Raw genomic sequence first — 15,608 nt, 5'->3', positions numbered from 1 at the left:
CTTTGAAATAGTTCTCATGTCTTTCAGCCGCACTTTCTTAGTCTGCACCGAATGACCCCATTCTGTGGTCCAAGCAAACACTAATCATCCCACAACATGTTCTGTGACCAGAAAAAATGTCTGGGCAGGAAATTACTCTGCACAGATAAATCCACAACTTTACATATTCATCAGTAAAATTCTCCCAGCAGAAGCTCTGTGATGCCCCTGAAACCAGAGCAGAATTTACAGTTCATGTCACACTACATGGCTAAACACTAGCACCTTTATTTCGATAGATAGATAAATAGATAGATGGACAGATCCAAATGTATATTTTTAAGAATGACTTCTAAAAGACTAAGCAGAATAGGAACACACCCGGAAATGCTGCAGGTAAGAAGGCAGGTCAGAGCCACAATTTATCACAAAGGTAATTTATCAGAGTAAATCTACACTGAACTCCTGACTACTTAATTTCCACAACCAAAAAAACCCTTACTCAGCACCCTGCAAACAGAAAACTAGTTAATTCTCTACAAGACTGAATTCAAAGACTTTAAGAACCAGTGCACAAAACCTGGCAAAACGTTCTGAGATTTATTCACTTTACAAAGACAGAAATATACTAGGGCATAGTACAGCAGCAAACTTTTGTATCTCTCAGGTCATAGGATAATCAAAATGACTCATTCCAAATGACCTCAATATCCCTCATTCTCGTCCCCTTTAAGCCCTCCTAACATCAAGGATTAACTTTTCTCCTGCAGTCCTGACTGTACAGTTCCATTTCACAGATCATTCTGGAAGTTTTGATGCAATACCTGGTTCGACTTAGGCTTGGAAACACTGAGACAAACGTATTCTTTGGAAATACCAGAACTGAATTAACTATGACTGCAGATATGCTTCTGAAGGTAAACCCGATCAAAACATTAGAAGTAGATAGCTCACTGTCTTGGCTTTATGAAAAACAAATTGGATCGTGTGCATTAGAGTCAGCGCACTCATTTGGATTTTTAGGATTTGATAAATATAGTATAGCTTTTTTCCTTTGACACTTCACACACGACACATGCTAGTAGGAAGAAGTAGAAAGACAAATTACATGGACCAAGACCCCTTTTGACCCTTTCTCTTGAAGCGGGAAATATGATATACGTTGGACAAGATAACACCAAAATTAGGTGGTCAAAGTAAACTTAAGCAAAAGCATGTTGAAACATGTGAAGCCTGATAAACTGTAACCTGAGGGAAACTGTCTTAAGCGTGTGTAGTAAAGGTGATTAGCATAGTAGCTTAAGTGCGGCTAAAGTCTTTTTTTTTTTTATCTTTTCTTTAATTTTCTTTTTGCACTGAATATAAGTTCTATCGTAATGTGACAGTATTGTTCACACCTGGAAATAAAATCTTAAAGAAGATATTAGCATCTTTGACTCTTCTGTAGTTAGCTTAGGCTCGTGTGAAGAAAGTCGACGCATAAAAAGCTAATGGCCAGATATTTTTTGCAGTACAGGCAGAGGAGAAAAGTAGGCTGAAAGGCTAAAAGAAGAAATAGCATAAAACTTCCTTTTGTTAGATGGAAGAAGCCTAGCTCCAAGGTTTTATCTCCTTGGTGCAAATTAGGCACTTTAACAGCAAGAAAAAACAACGCATGCCTTAGCAGGAAAGGCACAGACAGGTGTGATTAATAACATAATTAAGGACTACATTCAAGTACTATTTTTCAGTGGGCCTGGTATCACGAAAAGTTCACTGTCATGGCTTACACAGAAAACCATTGGACATATTGATAAAATTATTAATTCCACCTGTGGTTTTGTTACATAGGCCTATAGAAAGTCTAAATGTCAACTCTTAAAAATTGTTTAATTAAGATTTATCATGCAGCAGAAAAATATATGGAAATGTTTTTGGAATTGTTTCAACAAGTAAGCAACAAAGAAGCAGCAAGAGTCCCTGCGCAGCCATCATGACACTCTCATATTTTGACAGTTAAGGCGATATGCCTAAACATTTCTGTAGGTGATGGGAAAATAACCTCCTTATGAAAAGCATCCAGTTTCCCTTTGGAAAATGGTAACCGTTTGGTTGTTAATGTTTTGAAAAACACTCTGCTTCTGCTCCAATAGCCAGCTGCACTGAAAATAGAAAAAAGTTGTTAACAAAACTGTGGATCACACCCAGGAGAGCTTGGAATGGTGTGCGTGTCGAAACACTACAAAACACATATTTGGCCTTTGCTACAACTTGTTCCTAGTTGGATCTGGCTTGAGGTAGAAATTGCCATCTCTAAATGACATGTGATTTCAACTGGTATTTCTCAATCCATTGGCCAAATCTAAGACAAAACCACTATTTTCAACTTCAAGTGTGTCATCGTATAGAAACATGCAGGTTTTACGGATGAGTAAGACTAATGTGCATGATTCTCTAAACCATAGCTTTCAATGGGGTTGTTAATAGCGACCACTTGACTTCCTTGTACTTGTGGTCAGCCAAAACTCCTGCTGATTCCATCAGTGAAAAAGTCAACCTGTCAGTGAAACATATATATACCAACCGAACCACTGAAACTGGAGTAGATTGCAGTTATTTCTCTGCCTGCCTGAGAGACATAAGTTTCACAAACTGAACTTTTACCTTCACGCTATATTCCCTTTTTTTAACCAATCACCTTTCGACAAAGCTGTTTCCTGGACTGCATCTACTGAAGTTTAACTCAACCAAAGCAATTATCTGACATGATTGTATGACTGTGACTGGATTCTATGAAAGCTAGGAAAAAGCTTCTCCTCCCCACAAAGTGAAAATTAGAAGCATGTCTTGACTAAAAAGTGGAGCTCCTGCAGCTTATATGATAAACAAACAGAAAAGTGACATCTGTACATATCTTAAAAGCATAGAAAAGGCACCTTAATGTTAAGACATGCATAAAGCGAAATGCAGGGGAAGCTAAAAAAAAGTTTAAATCTTGTTTTACATGTTTGAGACGGTGTTTTGACAGTTCTGTAAAAGGCAGGATTCAATTTCTTGCATCATCTTTCCTGGAAAGAGATAGAAAAGGTATCTCTTACTGAATTAATCAGGAAATATATATACTTCTGACCTCATGAGAAAATATATATCTGTCTGAACAAAAAACACTCCAACTACAGGCAACAGCAGGCTTTTTCTGAAACAAGGCAGATCACAATGCATTTAGACGTGCTTTGCTGCATCTCAGTTGGCTGCAGTGAAGCCTGCTCCACTGACTTTCAACTACCACAGTTGGCTCAGTCGAATTACATGAGAAGGGCTTAATGATAAGCGTTCCTAAAGCAAACCCAATGTCCTCTGTTGACCACTCTGTGATGACAAATGGGTGTGTGTCAGGTGATTAGGGATGGAAGCACAATGGTATGTAGATTTGATTAAGAAAAAGACAAAAGTAGAATTATCGGAGTGACTCCTTGCTGCACTCATACCATGTCAAATTACAGATCAAAAAGTGGGGTTCAAATCCTGTGGCCAAATCATTATGGTATACTAAGCCAATTTGGGGCAGTCGCTTTTTATCCACAGTGACTTGCAAATGATGAACACATTCGGGGGGAATGTATGCTCTTGCCTAAGAACACGTCAACATGTGAAGAGGTTATCCAGGGACATTTTAACAGCTCAAATAAAGTTTCTTCTAAAAACCAAACAACATATCACTCTCACTCAGAGCGTGTTGTAATCCAGGCTGCTCTATTCTGTTGTGGCAGCTTGAGCAGCTCTGTGTATGTACAGTAGTTAGGTCTCAGAGGCGTGTTATCTCTGCTAATACTGCAGACAGTTTTTCTGCTATGTTTGACCCTCTTTTGTTCTCGGATTGCCTCGATGTGGACAATTTTATGCACTGTTTATGCACTGGATCAGGTGGCACCTGTTCAATCAAACTTATCAATACAGAAGAAAGTGTGCCCTTGGGCAAATGAAGATACCCTGAGTCTGAAGAGACTATGTCGAAAGACTGAACGTCTGTGGAAATCCACTAACCTTGAGGTGCACAGACTTTATCTCAGGAATCTTGTGTCCTCATACAATGAGATGATGGAAAATGCCAGATCTGATTATATTTGTCAACTGGTAACAGTAAATAAGAAAAACCCCAAAGTGTTGTTTGACACGATTAATTCTCTTGTATGTCCTGCTGTGCCAGTTACTCCTGTTTCTTGTAAAGCTGACAGCAATGCATTGTTGAGATTTTTTATTGACAAAATTAAGATGACAAAGGGGAAAATCCCTCCCCCTTTGTGTGGAACGCCTGCTGTCATTGAGCCTGTCTCCAGCTTGTGGTCCTCATTTAAGTCTGTGACTCTTGCTGATATCTCGGCACTGGTGACCAAGATGAAACCCTCCTCCTGCTCATCTGATGTCCTTCCCTGTAGGCTCTTTGTGAAAGTGTTTGATGTAATTGGCCCCTGGGTTACCGAAATGGTAAACCTCTCTCTTTCTTGAGGTGTATTTCCCAATACATTTAAGCATGCCATAGTGGAGCCTTTACTTAAAAAGACAGGCTTTGACCCGACTGTCCTCAGTAATTTCAGGCCTATTTCAAAGCTACCACACTTGTCCAAGATCCTAGAGAAGGTGATCTTTGAACAGCTGTCATTATTCCTGGATCAAAGTAACATTTCAGTCTGGTTTCCGCAAACATCACTCTACAGAGACAGACTTGCTGAAAGTGTCCAGTGACATTATGATGTCTGCTGATTCAGGAAAATGCACTGTTCTAGTTCTCTTAGATCTGTCCTCAGCCTTTGACAACGTCGACCACCAAATCCTGCTGAAAAGACTGAGGGATGAAATAGGACTGTCAGGTTCAGTTCTGCACTGGTTGTCGTCATACCTTTCTGGGCGGAGCTTTAGTGTGTCAGCTAACCAAATAAGGTCTAAGTAAGCGGAATTGTTGTGTGGAGTTCCTCAAGGTTCTGCTTTGGGTCCAGTATTATTACTGTTGTATTTGATTCCTTTCGGAAAAATCATCCAGAGATTTTCAGATGTTTCCTAACACATGTTTGCTGACGACATCCAGCTTTACTGCTCTTTCAAGCCAACTGAGCTCCAGAGACTAAAATCCTTAGTTAATTGCTTGGTGGAGATAAAACAATGGCTAAGTGATAACATCTTACAGTTAAATGTGGAAAAACAGAAACACTGGTTATTGCCCCTGATGACTCTATTCCAGGGATAAACCAATACTTGGGTGACTTGGGCCAATCTGTGAAGCCACAAAATGATTTGGAGCTAATAATCCATGCCTTTGTGTCTTCACGTTTAGACTATTGTAATAGTTTGTTTTTATGTCTAAACAAGAAGGAGCTGTTTCGTCTGCAATTAGTGCAAAACTCTGCAGCGAGAATTCTGACCCGCTCTAATAGGAGGACTCACAATAGCCCTATTCTTAAAGCCCTTCATTGGCTGCCAGTTTCCTCTAGGAGAATTTTTAAAATTTTGGTTTTAACCTTCAGAGCATTACATGGTCAGGCTCCATCCTACATCAATGATTTGATCTAGCCTTACACCCCAGCTCGGAATCTGAGGTCTGTGGATCAAAATTTACTTATGCTGCCACGCACTCGCTTCTGGACCAGAGGAGACCGATACTTCCAAGATGTTGCTCCCAGGCTTTGGAACGATCTTCAGGAGTCTGTTGACTCCTTTAAAAGACAACTTAAGACCTATTTATTTGTTTAGGGTTTGTTTGGTTGTTTTTGGGCTGATATGATTGTTACTGAGTTGTCTTGGCCTTTTTAAAATTGTATGTATTTCCTGCTTTATTGTTCTGCTGTAAAGCGCTCTGTGACCCTGGGCTGTGAAGGGCACTGTACAAATAAAGCTTACTTACTTACTTACAGTACGTGCATGCGAGTCCCCACGCTTCCAACACAGAAATGGGCATGGCCAGAGTCAACCTAGCACATCTCTATTTCAGCGTCCAATGAATGGGTATCATTGTGAGCAAGGTTCGTGTTTGTTGAATCAAACAAAACTTAAGATGGAATGACGGAAATCTCTCCTGAAACCCACAAAAGCCTGTACTACACACACTTTCCCGCTCTGTCACCAAAACAGGAACTTTCACACTTTCACATCATGCAGAACCTTCCCGCCGGGCTATATGTAGACTTGCATGGGTGTGAATGTGTTTATTTGGTTTTTAAAAAGTGAATGCTGTAAAAACACACTGGTAAATGACGCAAACTTCATCTTTGTAATAATATTATGGATGCAGTGACCTCTCATAAGATGGAGGCAGTAAGCCAGTAATCAATGGCTGAGGTTAAAATAAAGAACAGAGGTATCTTATGTCCATTGTTTCACCATTTTGTGATAGATCAATGTAAGATGAGATAATAGTCAGGAAACAGTGCCTTCTTGCACATTGAAAAAACAAAGTAATTGGTATGACTTTGCAATATGACTTTGTCTAATGAACAGGTGAAAAACTCTCTATCCCAACTAATCTACGGATCATCATAGGTAACTTGACAAGGGCTCTGTTTGTTCTTTGTCTCAGGTATGAAAGGATACCAGAAAACCATAGACCTTTACATAATGTGACACACAACTTTCTGATCTGGAGTGAGACTGTTCTGCCTAAAATTTGCATGAAAATCCTGCAGTGGCCTTCTGAAAAAAATTGGTACAACACATTTTCTGGGTTTATTTCTAGATATACATCTTCCATCACTGGATGGATATGAATATTAGAAAGGATCTTGTCTGAAAACAAAAACAAACAAAAACAGATAGAATAAATGAGTGCAACAAAAAAGACATCCTTAACAGGAGACAGGGCCTCAAATTTCCAACCATAATTGAATGCAAGTGATTTAATTTTTTCCCTTACATCATCAGAACCTTCAACAACTGTGTGCCATAAACAGGGTTTATCTTTTCTTTGTCAGGAGTGGTAAATTTGATGAAATTTTGCCCAAAACTTTGGTCAATCAGACTAAAAACAATTCATAATTGCAAAAGAAAAAAAAATTCTTCCATATTTTAGAGGTGTAGTAATTCATCATTTTGAATGAGCAGGAACTTCAGAGCCTTTCGAGTCCATTACCAATATCTCTGTTGTTAGTCATGTTGTCAGTCAACTATATAGGCCGACCTTTTTAACTTAAGCAGAGCTGCACGATATGTGTGAGCTCATGCAGTGCAATGGTATGTTCCTGCTTCAGTGGCTTAGGCTAATGATTAACCAGGTTATCTAAACTAGCAAGTGAAGATAACAAAAAAAGGAATCTCCATCGTCACCAGTGTGTAGAATTTAAAGAGAACCATGATCTGAAAACAAAAAGTCACCGAGGAACACACACATCTACATATTATGAATAATGCCTCATAGACTAGCCTCCATATAAATCATGCCAAATAATTCATCGTTCTGTTAAATCTGTCAATGATTTGACAACAAGTGGAATTTTTCTTATCCAGTTCCAAGGGCAGCAGGGAAACACAGAAAATTTTTTTTAAAAAACGCAACAATTAAAAAAAAAAAACACGGATCAGACTCTGACCCTGACCGTCCCAGAAAAAATCCGTCACGCAATGGCTTGGCATGACCACGGCATACTAAAACTCTGGCAGTTACCATGATGGCATGGCGCCAAATTGCTGTGTTCAGTCGTCTCTGCCAGAAATTCTCCCAGCTTTGTCTGTGTTACTTAAGTCTTTCGATTTATCATCCAGATGTTTTGTCCTCTGTAGTCTTTGCAAGCCTAGTCACCAGCAAAATGATTCAACTGACTTTACACCTGAGACGCATCTTAACCCAAGAGAGAGGCAGTGTTTGGATAAGATAAGGGTCCCAGAAAGTGATGCCGCTGTCTTTGATGCCACCTAATTTGCTTCACATAAGCATGGAAGCTTGTCAGACTGTTGTTCAGTCTGCCAGGCGTTGTTTACAGATATCGTCTCAAATTCTATGCCATATTGACCCATATGAATGCAGATCATAGCCTTTAACCCCAGCACTGTTTTTGCTGACTGATACTGACTATGACTATGAGTTCACATAAAGCTACAACAATGAGATCAAAGTGTGCAATTTTAGGGCACTAACATGGAATGTGGGAAAAGAAATCAGGATCTTTGTACTCCAAAATAAGAATTGGACTCCTTAATCCAGTCACTATACTCTGGGAGATCTTTGACCGACAGCTATGAGCAGACACTTGATATTTTATATAGCAATATTCTCATCTCTGTCAAAAAAATCATCAAAAAATGAATTCCTTAGTGGTTTAGTTTGTGTATGCTATCAGTTCCCTTGTCTAATATGTTTTATATTTTATATAGATCTTATCTACTTGTTTCAACCTCATATGTTGTCATTCTGTCATTTAGGTTCCATATCTGCTTAAAAAAAGAGATGAAAAAGAAGGACAATGTGTCTCATATCAGGGACTTTTGCTGCTCCAATGACTGAAATGCAGTTCAATATCAGTGATTTTGGCATCTCTTTAAAAGTTTGAAGTGAAGCAGACCCACAGTGCTCTAAATCTTTCTGGGGCTCTCGGGGCAACTCGTGACTTTTGAAGCAGCGGGAGTGATGTTTTATACAACGCCCGGCGTGCAGCTTTTCCCTCGGAAGGGAGTCAGAACGAAGGCAGGAGGACAACACTGTGTCGACCCGCTGGAGAGAAGGGTCAGAAGAAAAGGCAGAGATCAGGATGTGAGGCACAGCAAAGAAGAGAGAAGTAAAGAAAAGCCAGAGGAAAACATAACGAGGAGGATATTTACTCCATGCTTATTTTCTTTTTGCCCAGCTTTGTCCGTTGCTGTGATATAAATTAGGCACTGTGGCTTGGCCACAGTTGAACCATAAACCAACTCAAACTCTGTAATCTTCAATCACGATGCACACCATCATCCTACATGGACCTCTCCATTCAACTCATAACTTGACCCTCCACCCCCACCTCATTCAACTACTCTTTTTAAACCCTCTAAGTTACAGTCTCTGCCCTGTTACATAAGTCAACATACACTGACAAGCCTTTCAAATACACCTCCCACGTTCTAATTGCTGAGTGTTTTCTGCACAGCTGCACCTGCAAAGGCTCATGTTAGAGCCTTACCAAAGAATGAGGATTCAAATTCTAAACTGTACTTTCTCTGGAGGACACCAAGGCTCAGAACAGACTGACGGTATGTGAAGAGGTGTGTTTGGTAACAAACTGAAGGAGTTACAGTCATGCTAACTAAAGGGGAAGCATCTCTGCAGCCTTCTACCTCCCTTGTTTGAAGGGACACAGGGAAACCTTTAACATTTTACCAGAAAGCTCCACTTTTCGATCGTGGCATTAGTGAAATTTCTTAAAAAATGGCGACGTAATGATGGTCCATCTGTTGGGACCACTGCCAGATTTCTTCTCCAGCGGTTGATGGTACAACTGTGTTTATAATACTGCAGATGTCACACTGCTGTGAAATGAGTCATGATAGAGGCTATGTGTTTTGTTCAGTCCATTCTTTATGCCTAACAATTAAGGTGAAAACAACTGATTTGCCCTGTATTTTGTTATTATTCATATTTTGTTTTATTCGGACACATAATCATGCTATGACATGGTTGCGTGGCAAAGAGTAGTAATGCCACACAGTAATGCACTGGAAAACAAGTCAAAAAGAGTGACAGGCATCCGTCTTGATAGTCGTTTACCATCTTCTCAAAATGCCAACCCCTTGCTTCCCTTGTCAACTGGTCACAATTCATTTTTTTTTCAACCATGGCACCATATGTACTCAAGATTATTAATGGCAGTTAAGCAAATGGGGCTGTACCTACTTGGAGAAAAATATTTTTTGCCAGTTGAAGCCATTCTTAGATCAGTGTAACATCTTAGAGGTTTTCCAGTCTGGGTTTAAAACCCATCACCGTACTATTAAGAGTTCTTAACTCTAAAATTATTCAACCCCCATGCATAGAATAATTGCACAGGAATTGAATAATGACTCTGGTCACTGTGTAGTTTTGGTTCTGTTGGATCTAACAGCTGCCTTCAATACAGTGGACCATCAGATACTTCTGTCTCTCCTGGAGAGTTGGGTGGGCATTCAGGGTGGTGCTTTAGAGTGGTTTAGGTCCTACTTATCAGGAAGAAGTTTTTGTGTCTGTGTTGGAACTGCCTCTCATGTGTGGAGTGCCTCAAGGCTCTATTCTTGGGCCTCTCCTCTTCTCCCTGTACTTACTTCCTCTTGGATCAATTCTTTGGAAATATGGTATTGCGTTCCATTTTTATGCTGACAATAGTCAGGTTATATGCCACTGAAGCAAGAACATGGATATTCTGCAAATCCACTACTCCAGTGCATGGATGTCAATGAATTTTCTGCACTTTAATGATTATAAGACTGAGGTTATATTGTTTGGGCCTACAGGTCTCCACAGTACCTGTTGACTTGGGCTTGTTAAGTCAACATTTGACACCAGTTGTAACAAGCTTCGGTGTAAGGCTTGACAGCAATCTCAAATTTGATGCATAGGTTAGCTCAGTGGTCAAGTCCAGCTTTTTTCAATGAGACAACTTACTACAGCTAAATAATTTGTATCTTTGCATCACTTAGAGATTTTAATCCATGCTTTTATCACAACTCGTTTAGACTACTGTAGTGCATTTTATTCTGGGCTAAGTCAAGCGTCACTTGCGCATCTACAGCCGGTTCAGAATGCTGCTGCTCGGCTCCTAATTGGTAGAAAAAAACCTGAGCACATCACTCCAGTTCTGGCATCACTTCACTGGCCTCCAGTTCGTTTTTAGAGTTGATTTTAAAATTATTCTTTCAGTTTCTAAATATCTTCATGGCCTTGCCCCACAGTATCTTTCTGATTTGTTTCAGCTGTACGCTTCTTCATGTTCTCTCAGGTCAGCAGATCAGTTATTGCTGGTCATCCTTAAAAGAAAGAGAAAACTTAGACTGTGCCTTCTCAGTCACCAACCCAAAACTGTGGAATGAATTCCCTTTGCACATCAGGATTACAGAAGATTACAGTCTAATAATTTAATCTCTTATGGAAAGTTCTCCAGTTTGTGGATATATATTAACATGCCCTCTTACAGGCAGTAATGGGAACATAAATATGTGTTGTTTAAACTGCCAAGATTGGTTTGGTGCAAAGAGTGGAGACAGGTTCCCCTAGTTCACCCTCCCCTGAAAAGATTGATCAATAAATGTTGCCTATTCAGTTGATTAAAGTCTGAAAATCTTCATTTGTTCTGGCTGTCATCCATTGCCTCCAGTTTCACAGATAATCAATCAGCTTCACTCTTACTGGATGGACAAGTGAGTAGTAACTATCCTCTGATCTAATGCACAGTGAGGAGACAAATAAGCTCTCTTGCAGCAGTGTAAGAGTATTACTTCTGACTGATTTCTTCCTCCTCTAGCTTCCTCCCACTTTTTTTGTTCTGTCCCTTTAAAACAGCCTAATTCTATGTCGTTGTCGCAACAGCTTGGGGTTCAGAGCAGTACAGAGGAATGACAACAAGAGGAGGGCAACAGAAGTATTCCTAATAAGGACACGGGATGTACTATATTTTATTTGATATGAAGTCACAATATCAAGCATTTCTGGCATACCATCAATTTCTTTTGACAAGTTTCAAGAGATTTTACAGGTGGCACACACTCAGTCATCTTGAGCTTTCTATTGTATTATAGCTGATGTGATATGCATCTTTATGGTCTTAAACAGATAAATTAGTGGCTCACAGGTTAAAACTTGCCCTCAGACATCCAGAGGCCAGAGGACACATGCTCATCATATGCAGCTGATACATTCGATGGAAAAAGACAAGACTAATATGGAAATATACAACTTAGATTTGCCTGACTGTTTCTTCCTGTAAGTAAATTCTGTATTGGTGTATTTCAACACTATGGCTATATTGGGACATGTCACCAGGTCCGCATTTAGGAAAATGTTTGGCGCAAAAAGGGCAATTATACGCTTTAAGGCTTTAGTCTACATTCAGGCTGAGTAACTGTGGGAAAGTAGAAGAGAAATATGATCTTGAAATGCAGCTCTTCGAAGAGTTGCAACCACAAATTATGAATCCTGAGAGCGAATCTTTGAGTGTTCTTTTGTTATTTGTGCCCCACGATGTACCAGCTGTGTGTGTGTGGGGGGGGGGGGGGGGGGGGGGGGGGAGATTTGGATGTCCAAATCACACCCAAGCGGTCTTTTGTACTCCTACAATAAAGCTAACAAAGTAACATCTTCATATTGCTCCTGGTTAGATCCAATAAATGTAGGTAAATTCAGTTATTACTTCACTGCCTGAGTGTTAAAAGCAACAGCTTTGAGGACAGAAGATCAGGATGAGAGGCAATATACCGTTAATCCTTTATGACCGCGCATGCTGTAGACCAGATTGACTCTTAAGTTAATGGCACTTGAGAGGGAGACTGATGACCACCTTCTGGTCCCACTAAGACTGTGACAAAGACATCAAGAGTCCTCAGGGAAGATCAGGTACACCGGTACAGCATGTGGCACTGTCTGATTGAGCTCAGCTGCTATAACATGGATAACTCAGAGCCTCAAAATCAAAGTGGAGAGTGCATTTGATTATTACTCATATTCATAGACAATTAAGAGCAATGACTAACAGATTATGGCATAATGAACACTGCATGAAATAAATAGCTTTGCAACACAAAAAAGTTCACATATGATAAACAATTGGATACAAGCATTAGTGTCAGCCAGAAGGTGGGTGATGTGTGCGCACATCAGGTGTCTAACACACACACACAATGAACACAAATATATGCCATCATTGATTTTAGCTCTTTTTACACGATCCCTTCATTCAGAACCATCTCTGGAAAGGTCTATGTGCAGTATGAGACATGGAATTTGAGGAAGAGACACACATCTTTACTTTCCTTGTATTAAAGCTGAAAAACTGTCACCAATTAAATATGTGACAATGTCATGGATTTTAGCTTTGAACACCAACAAATTCCAGATTGCACTAAGCACTCAAACGTAAAACTGCACAACACCCCCACATCTTAAAAAAAATCCAAAAGGTCTCGTCTTGCTTGTAGTACTGAAGTGTGTGCTGACCCAAAGCCAAGCATTCTGCAGAGGAAACGTCCGTCTCCACATGGATCAATGGATCCGTCGCCTCTATTCTGCTGAAGCAAGGAAAACCACCAAGCTCTGGTAGACAGATGAGTGAATGAGTATGTGATTACCGGTGTGTATCTGAGGAGGAAGTGCTCTCAGAGTGAGTGTTAACGTTAACGCTGATCTACATCACTGTTTGCCTACAGTGGTCTAATGTACCACTGAGGTGAATATAATTTTTTACCGTGAGATATGGTGATATGAAGTCCATTTCCTCCCCCAACACAGCGAGAAAATTCTCTCTATCTTGAAATGTAAATGCAACATACAGAAACGACCTTACAAAACCAGCAGGGGCTCATCGAGATATCCTCATAGAGCAGAGTTAGCCCAACTTCAGTGTCTTGTACTAACCAGGCAACAACGCTGAACTTTAATTCATTCATTCATTAGAAAAAAGTCCTCTCACGCGCTTTAAAGCGCAGCCGCTTGGAACCCAAAAAAAGAGGGAAGCGATCAGATTATGTTTCCCACAGTTATGCACTCCAATATTTAACAGATGAAACTTTTTTTCAAAGCATGTAAGTGGAGGTGTATGAGTCCATGGCATTATCATACGGGACGGCTTACCATGACTTTTTCTTCCGCTAAATCTGACGGTGATATGCGGACATTGGCGCACCTCAACAGGTCTGTTGAGGTCTGCTCCATGGTATACTAAGACTGAATTAGTTCCAAGTCTATACAGACTGTGTAATGGCTTGTATAATAGGCCACGGTGAATATGACTCCGCGTTTACGACACGCTCACACACAGACACTCACAGCGCGGGATAAACCACGGACATTTGCATTTCGATCGCTTTCTGAATTTAGACACCTGCGCGCTGGGTATTCACTTCCACTTAACTTAGTCAAGGACAACCAAACTGACAAGAAAACCACAACGAGGGCGTTTTCCACTCTCAACTTTAGTCGGTCTGAAAGATAATCAGGAACTGCCATGGAAAACTAGGCTGCCATCTCATTTGAGCCAATGAAGAGGTCTAACATTTAACTGGCTGCACTGCTCGCTCTCCCACCATGAGGAGCCCCTGGGGGGTCTGCACCGTTACCGATTCTAGGGCCAGCCTCTGGCTCACCCTCTTTCCCGTGAGAAGCGCCATGTTAAGGGTCTGGTGTGGATCCCACACGCCGCTCCGCGCACACCCAGCAAAGACGTTACGAAATCACTCCAGAGCAGCAGTGAGCGACTCCGTGTGAGAAGGGGGGGGGGGACTTACCTTTGCAATGGCCTTTTTATACCTCATGGCCGCTTGTTCGACAAGGCTGTGGACTCTGACATTCCCATCTCCACACGGAACGACCACCCGCGTCCTCCCGAAACACACCGTCACTTTCATTTCTCCTCCGCCACGTTAATTCCCAAAAGGAAAGAGCCGCGTCAAAACGACGATAACCATCCCCAGTGTGTGAAGGCAAAAAAAGACATAAAATCCACAATGCGAGTGAATTGGATCTGTGTGTCCTTCGTCCTCAGAGAAGACAGGAACCCCAGCGCAAGATCCAGCGGCGGGGCTGGGTGGCGTCCTCCCTGTGCCGTGTTGACTCACTTACAGAAACTTCCCAACACAAAGCTTCTCCAGCGAGAGAGCGCACCGCTGGACAGCTGACAACTGACACTGCGTGTGCGCCACATGTTCGAGCAGGCATTAAGAATGTTCCCAGCAGCAGCCAGTGTGCGGGGGGTTGTGTCGCTTTGAGAATCTTTGAGAATTCCCGAAAGCTTCCTTTGCTTTCAGGAGAGCGAGGTTTGGTTTGTGTCAGTGGAGATTTGCGAGATTGTAAAGGAAAAACCTTGTCAAATGTAGCTATTATGATTTTTCTAAACAGTTTTTGTCATATGAACTCTCGTCAGTACCAGAGTGAGACTGAGGTTGCCAGTTATGGCTCGATGGGTCTGGGGAAACCTGATCTGGGCTCAAACCTTGGACACCAGATGTATTAAAAAAAAGAATCATTAGACTACAAATGTAGTACCACATTTGTGTCACAGATATGTGAAATAGTCATGGATGCGTGCTTGATACATACGATACATGATACATTTGACGTTCTTCGCAGAAAGAGAAGGCTAACAGATGGAAATGCTGACAATACACCAAAGTCTGATCTGTATTTGAATGAGTGGAGTTTACTGTATGCCACGCACTGGAGAGCATGCCTGTATATTTCAATGGGCTGAATACACACTGTATGAATTAGCCTATTGACTTGCCGCACCGGATGAGTATCCGCCTATGGATGATTAGAATGTGTGAATCAGTTTAAAGATAAAAGCCGCAATGTTTCTATGGAGCCTTCCCTTGCTCCCTGCAGTTCGAACTATTAATGATCCGATGTGGTCCAACTGAGAGAACATGAGCACGAGCGCAAGATCGACAACCCCTTCTCCCCATTTTCAGGACATGCTGCATGAGGGCCTGAAGGTTCTGACACTGCTGCAGCGTTG

The 15,608-nt window shown here is 41.0% G+C and overlaps 1 protein-coding gene across 1 annotated transcript in view; it reads right to left on the bottom strand.

Annotated features, from left to right (window-relative positions):
• Positions 1–14,801, bottom strand: part of LOC140284206 (partitioning defective 3 homolog) — a 304,162-nt gene extending 289,361 nt beyond the window's left edge. Inside the window, exon 1 of the mRNA XM_072378014.1 lies at positions 14,380–14,801. Within this exon, the coding sequence (XP_072234115.1) occupies positions 14,380–14,499 (120 nt within the window). The 5' untranslated portion in view covers positions 14,500–14,801. The remainder of the gene's footprint in view (positions 1–14,379) is intronic.
• Between the last annotated feature and the right edge of the window lie 807 nt (positions 14,802–15,608).

The sequence above is a fragment of the Leuresthes tenuis genome, unplaced genomic scaffold (assembly GCF_036924035.1).
Source record: "Leuresthes tenuis unplaced genomic scaffold, fLeuTen1.0.hap1 SCAF_24, whole genome shotgun sequence".
Lineage (NCBI taxonomy): Eukaryota > Metazoa > Chordata > Actinopteri > Atheriniformes > Atherinopsidae > Leuresthes > Leuresthes tenuis.
Note: the sequence above shows the minus strand (reverse complement) of the source record. Positions and strands in the feature narration are given on the sequence as shown.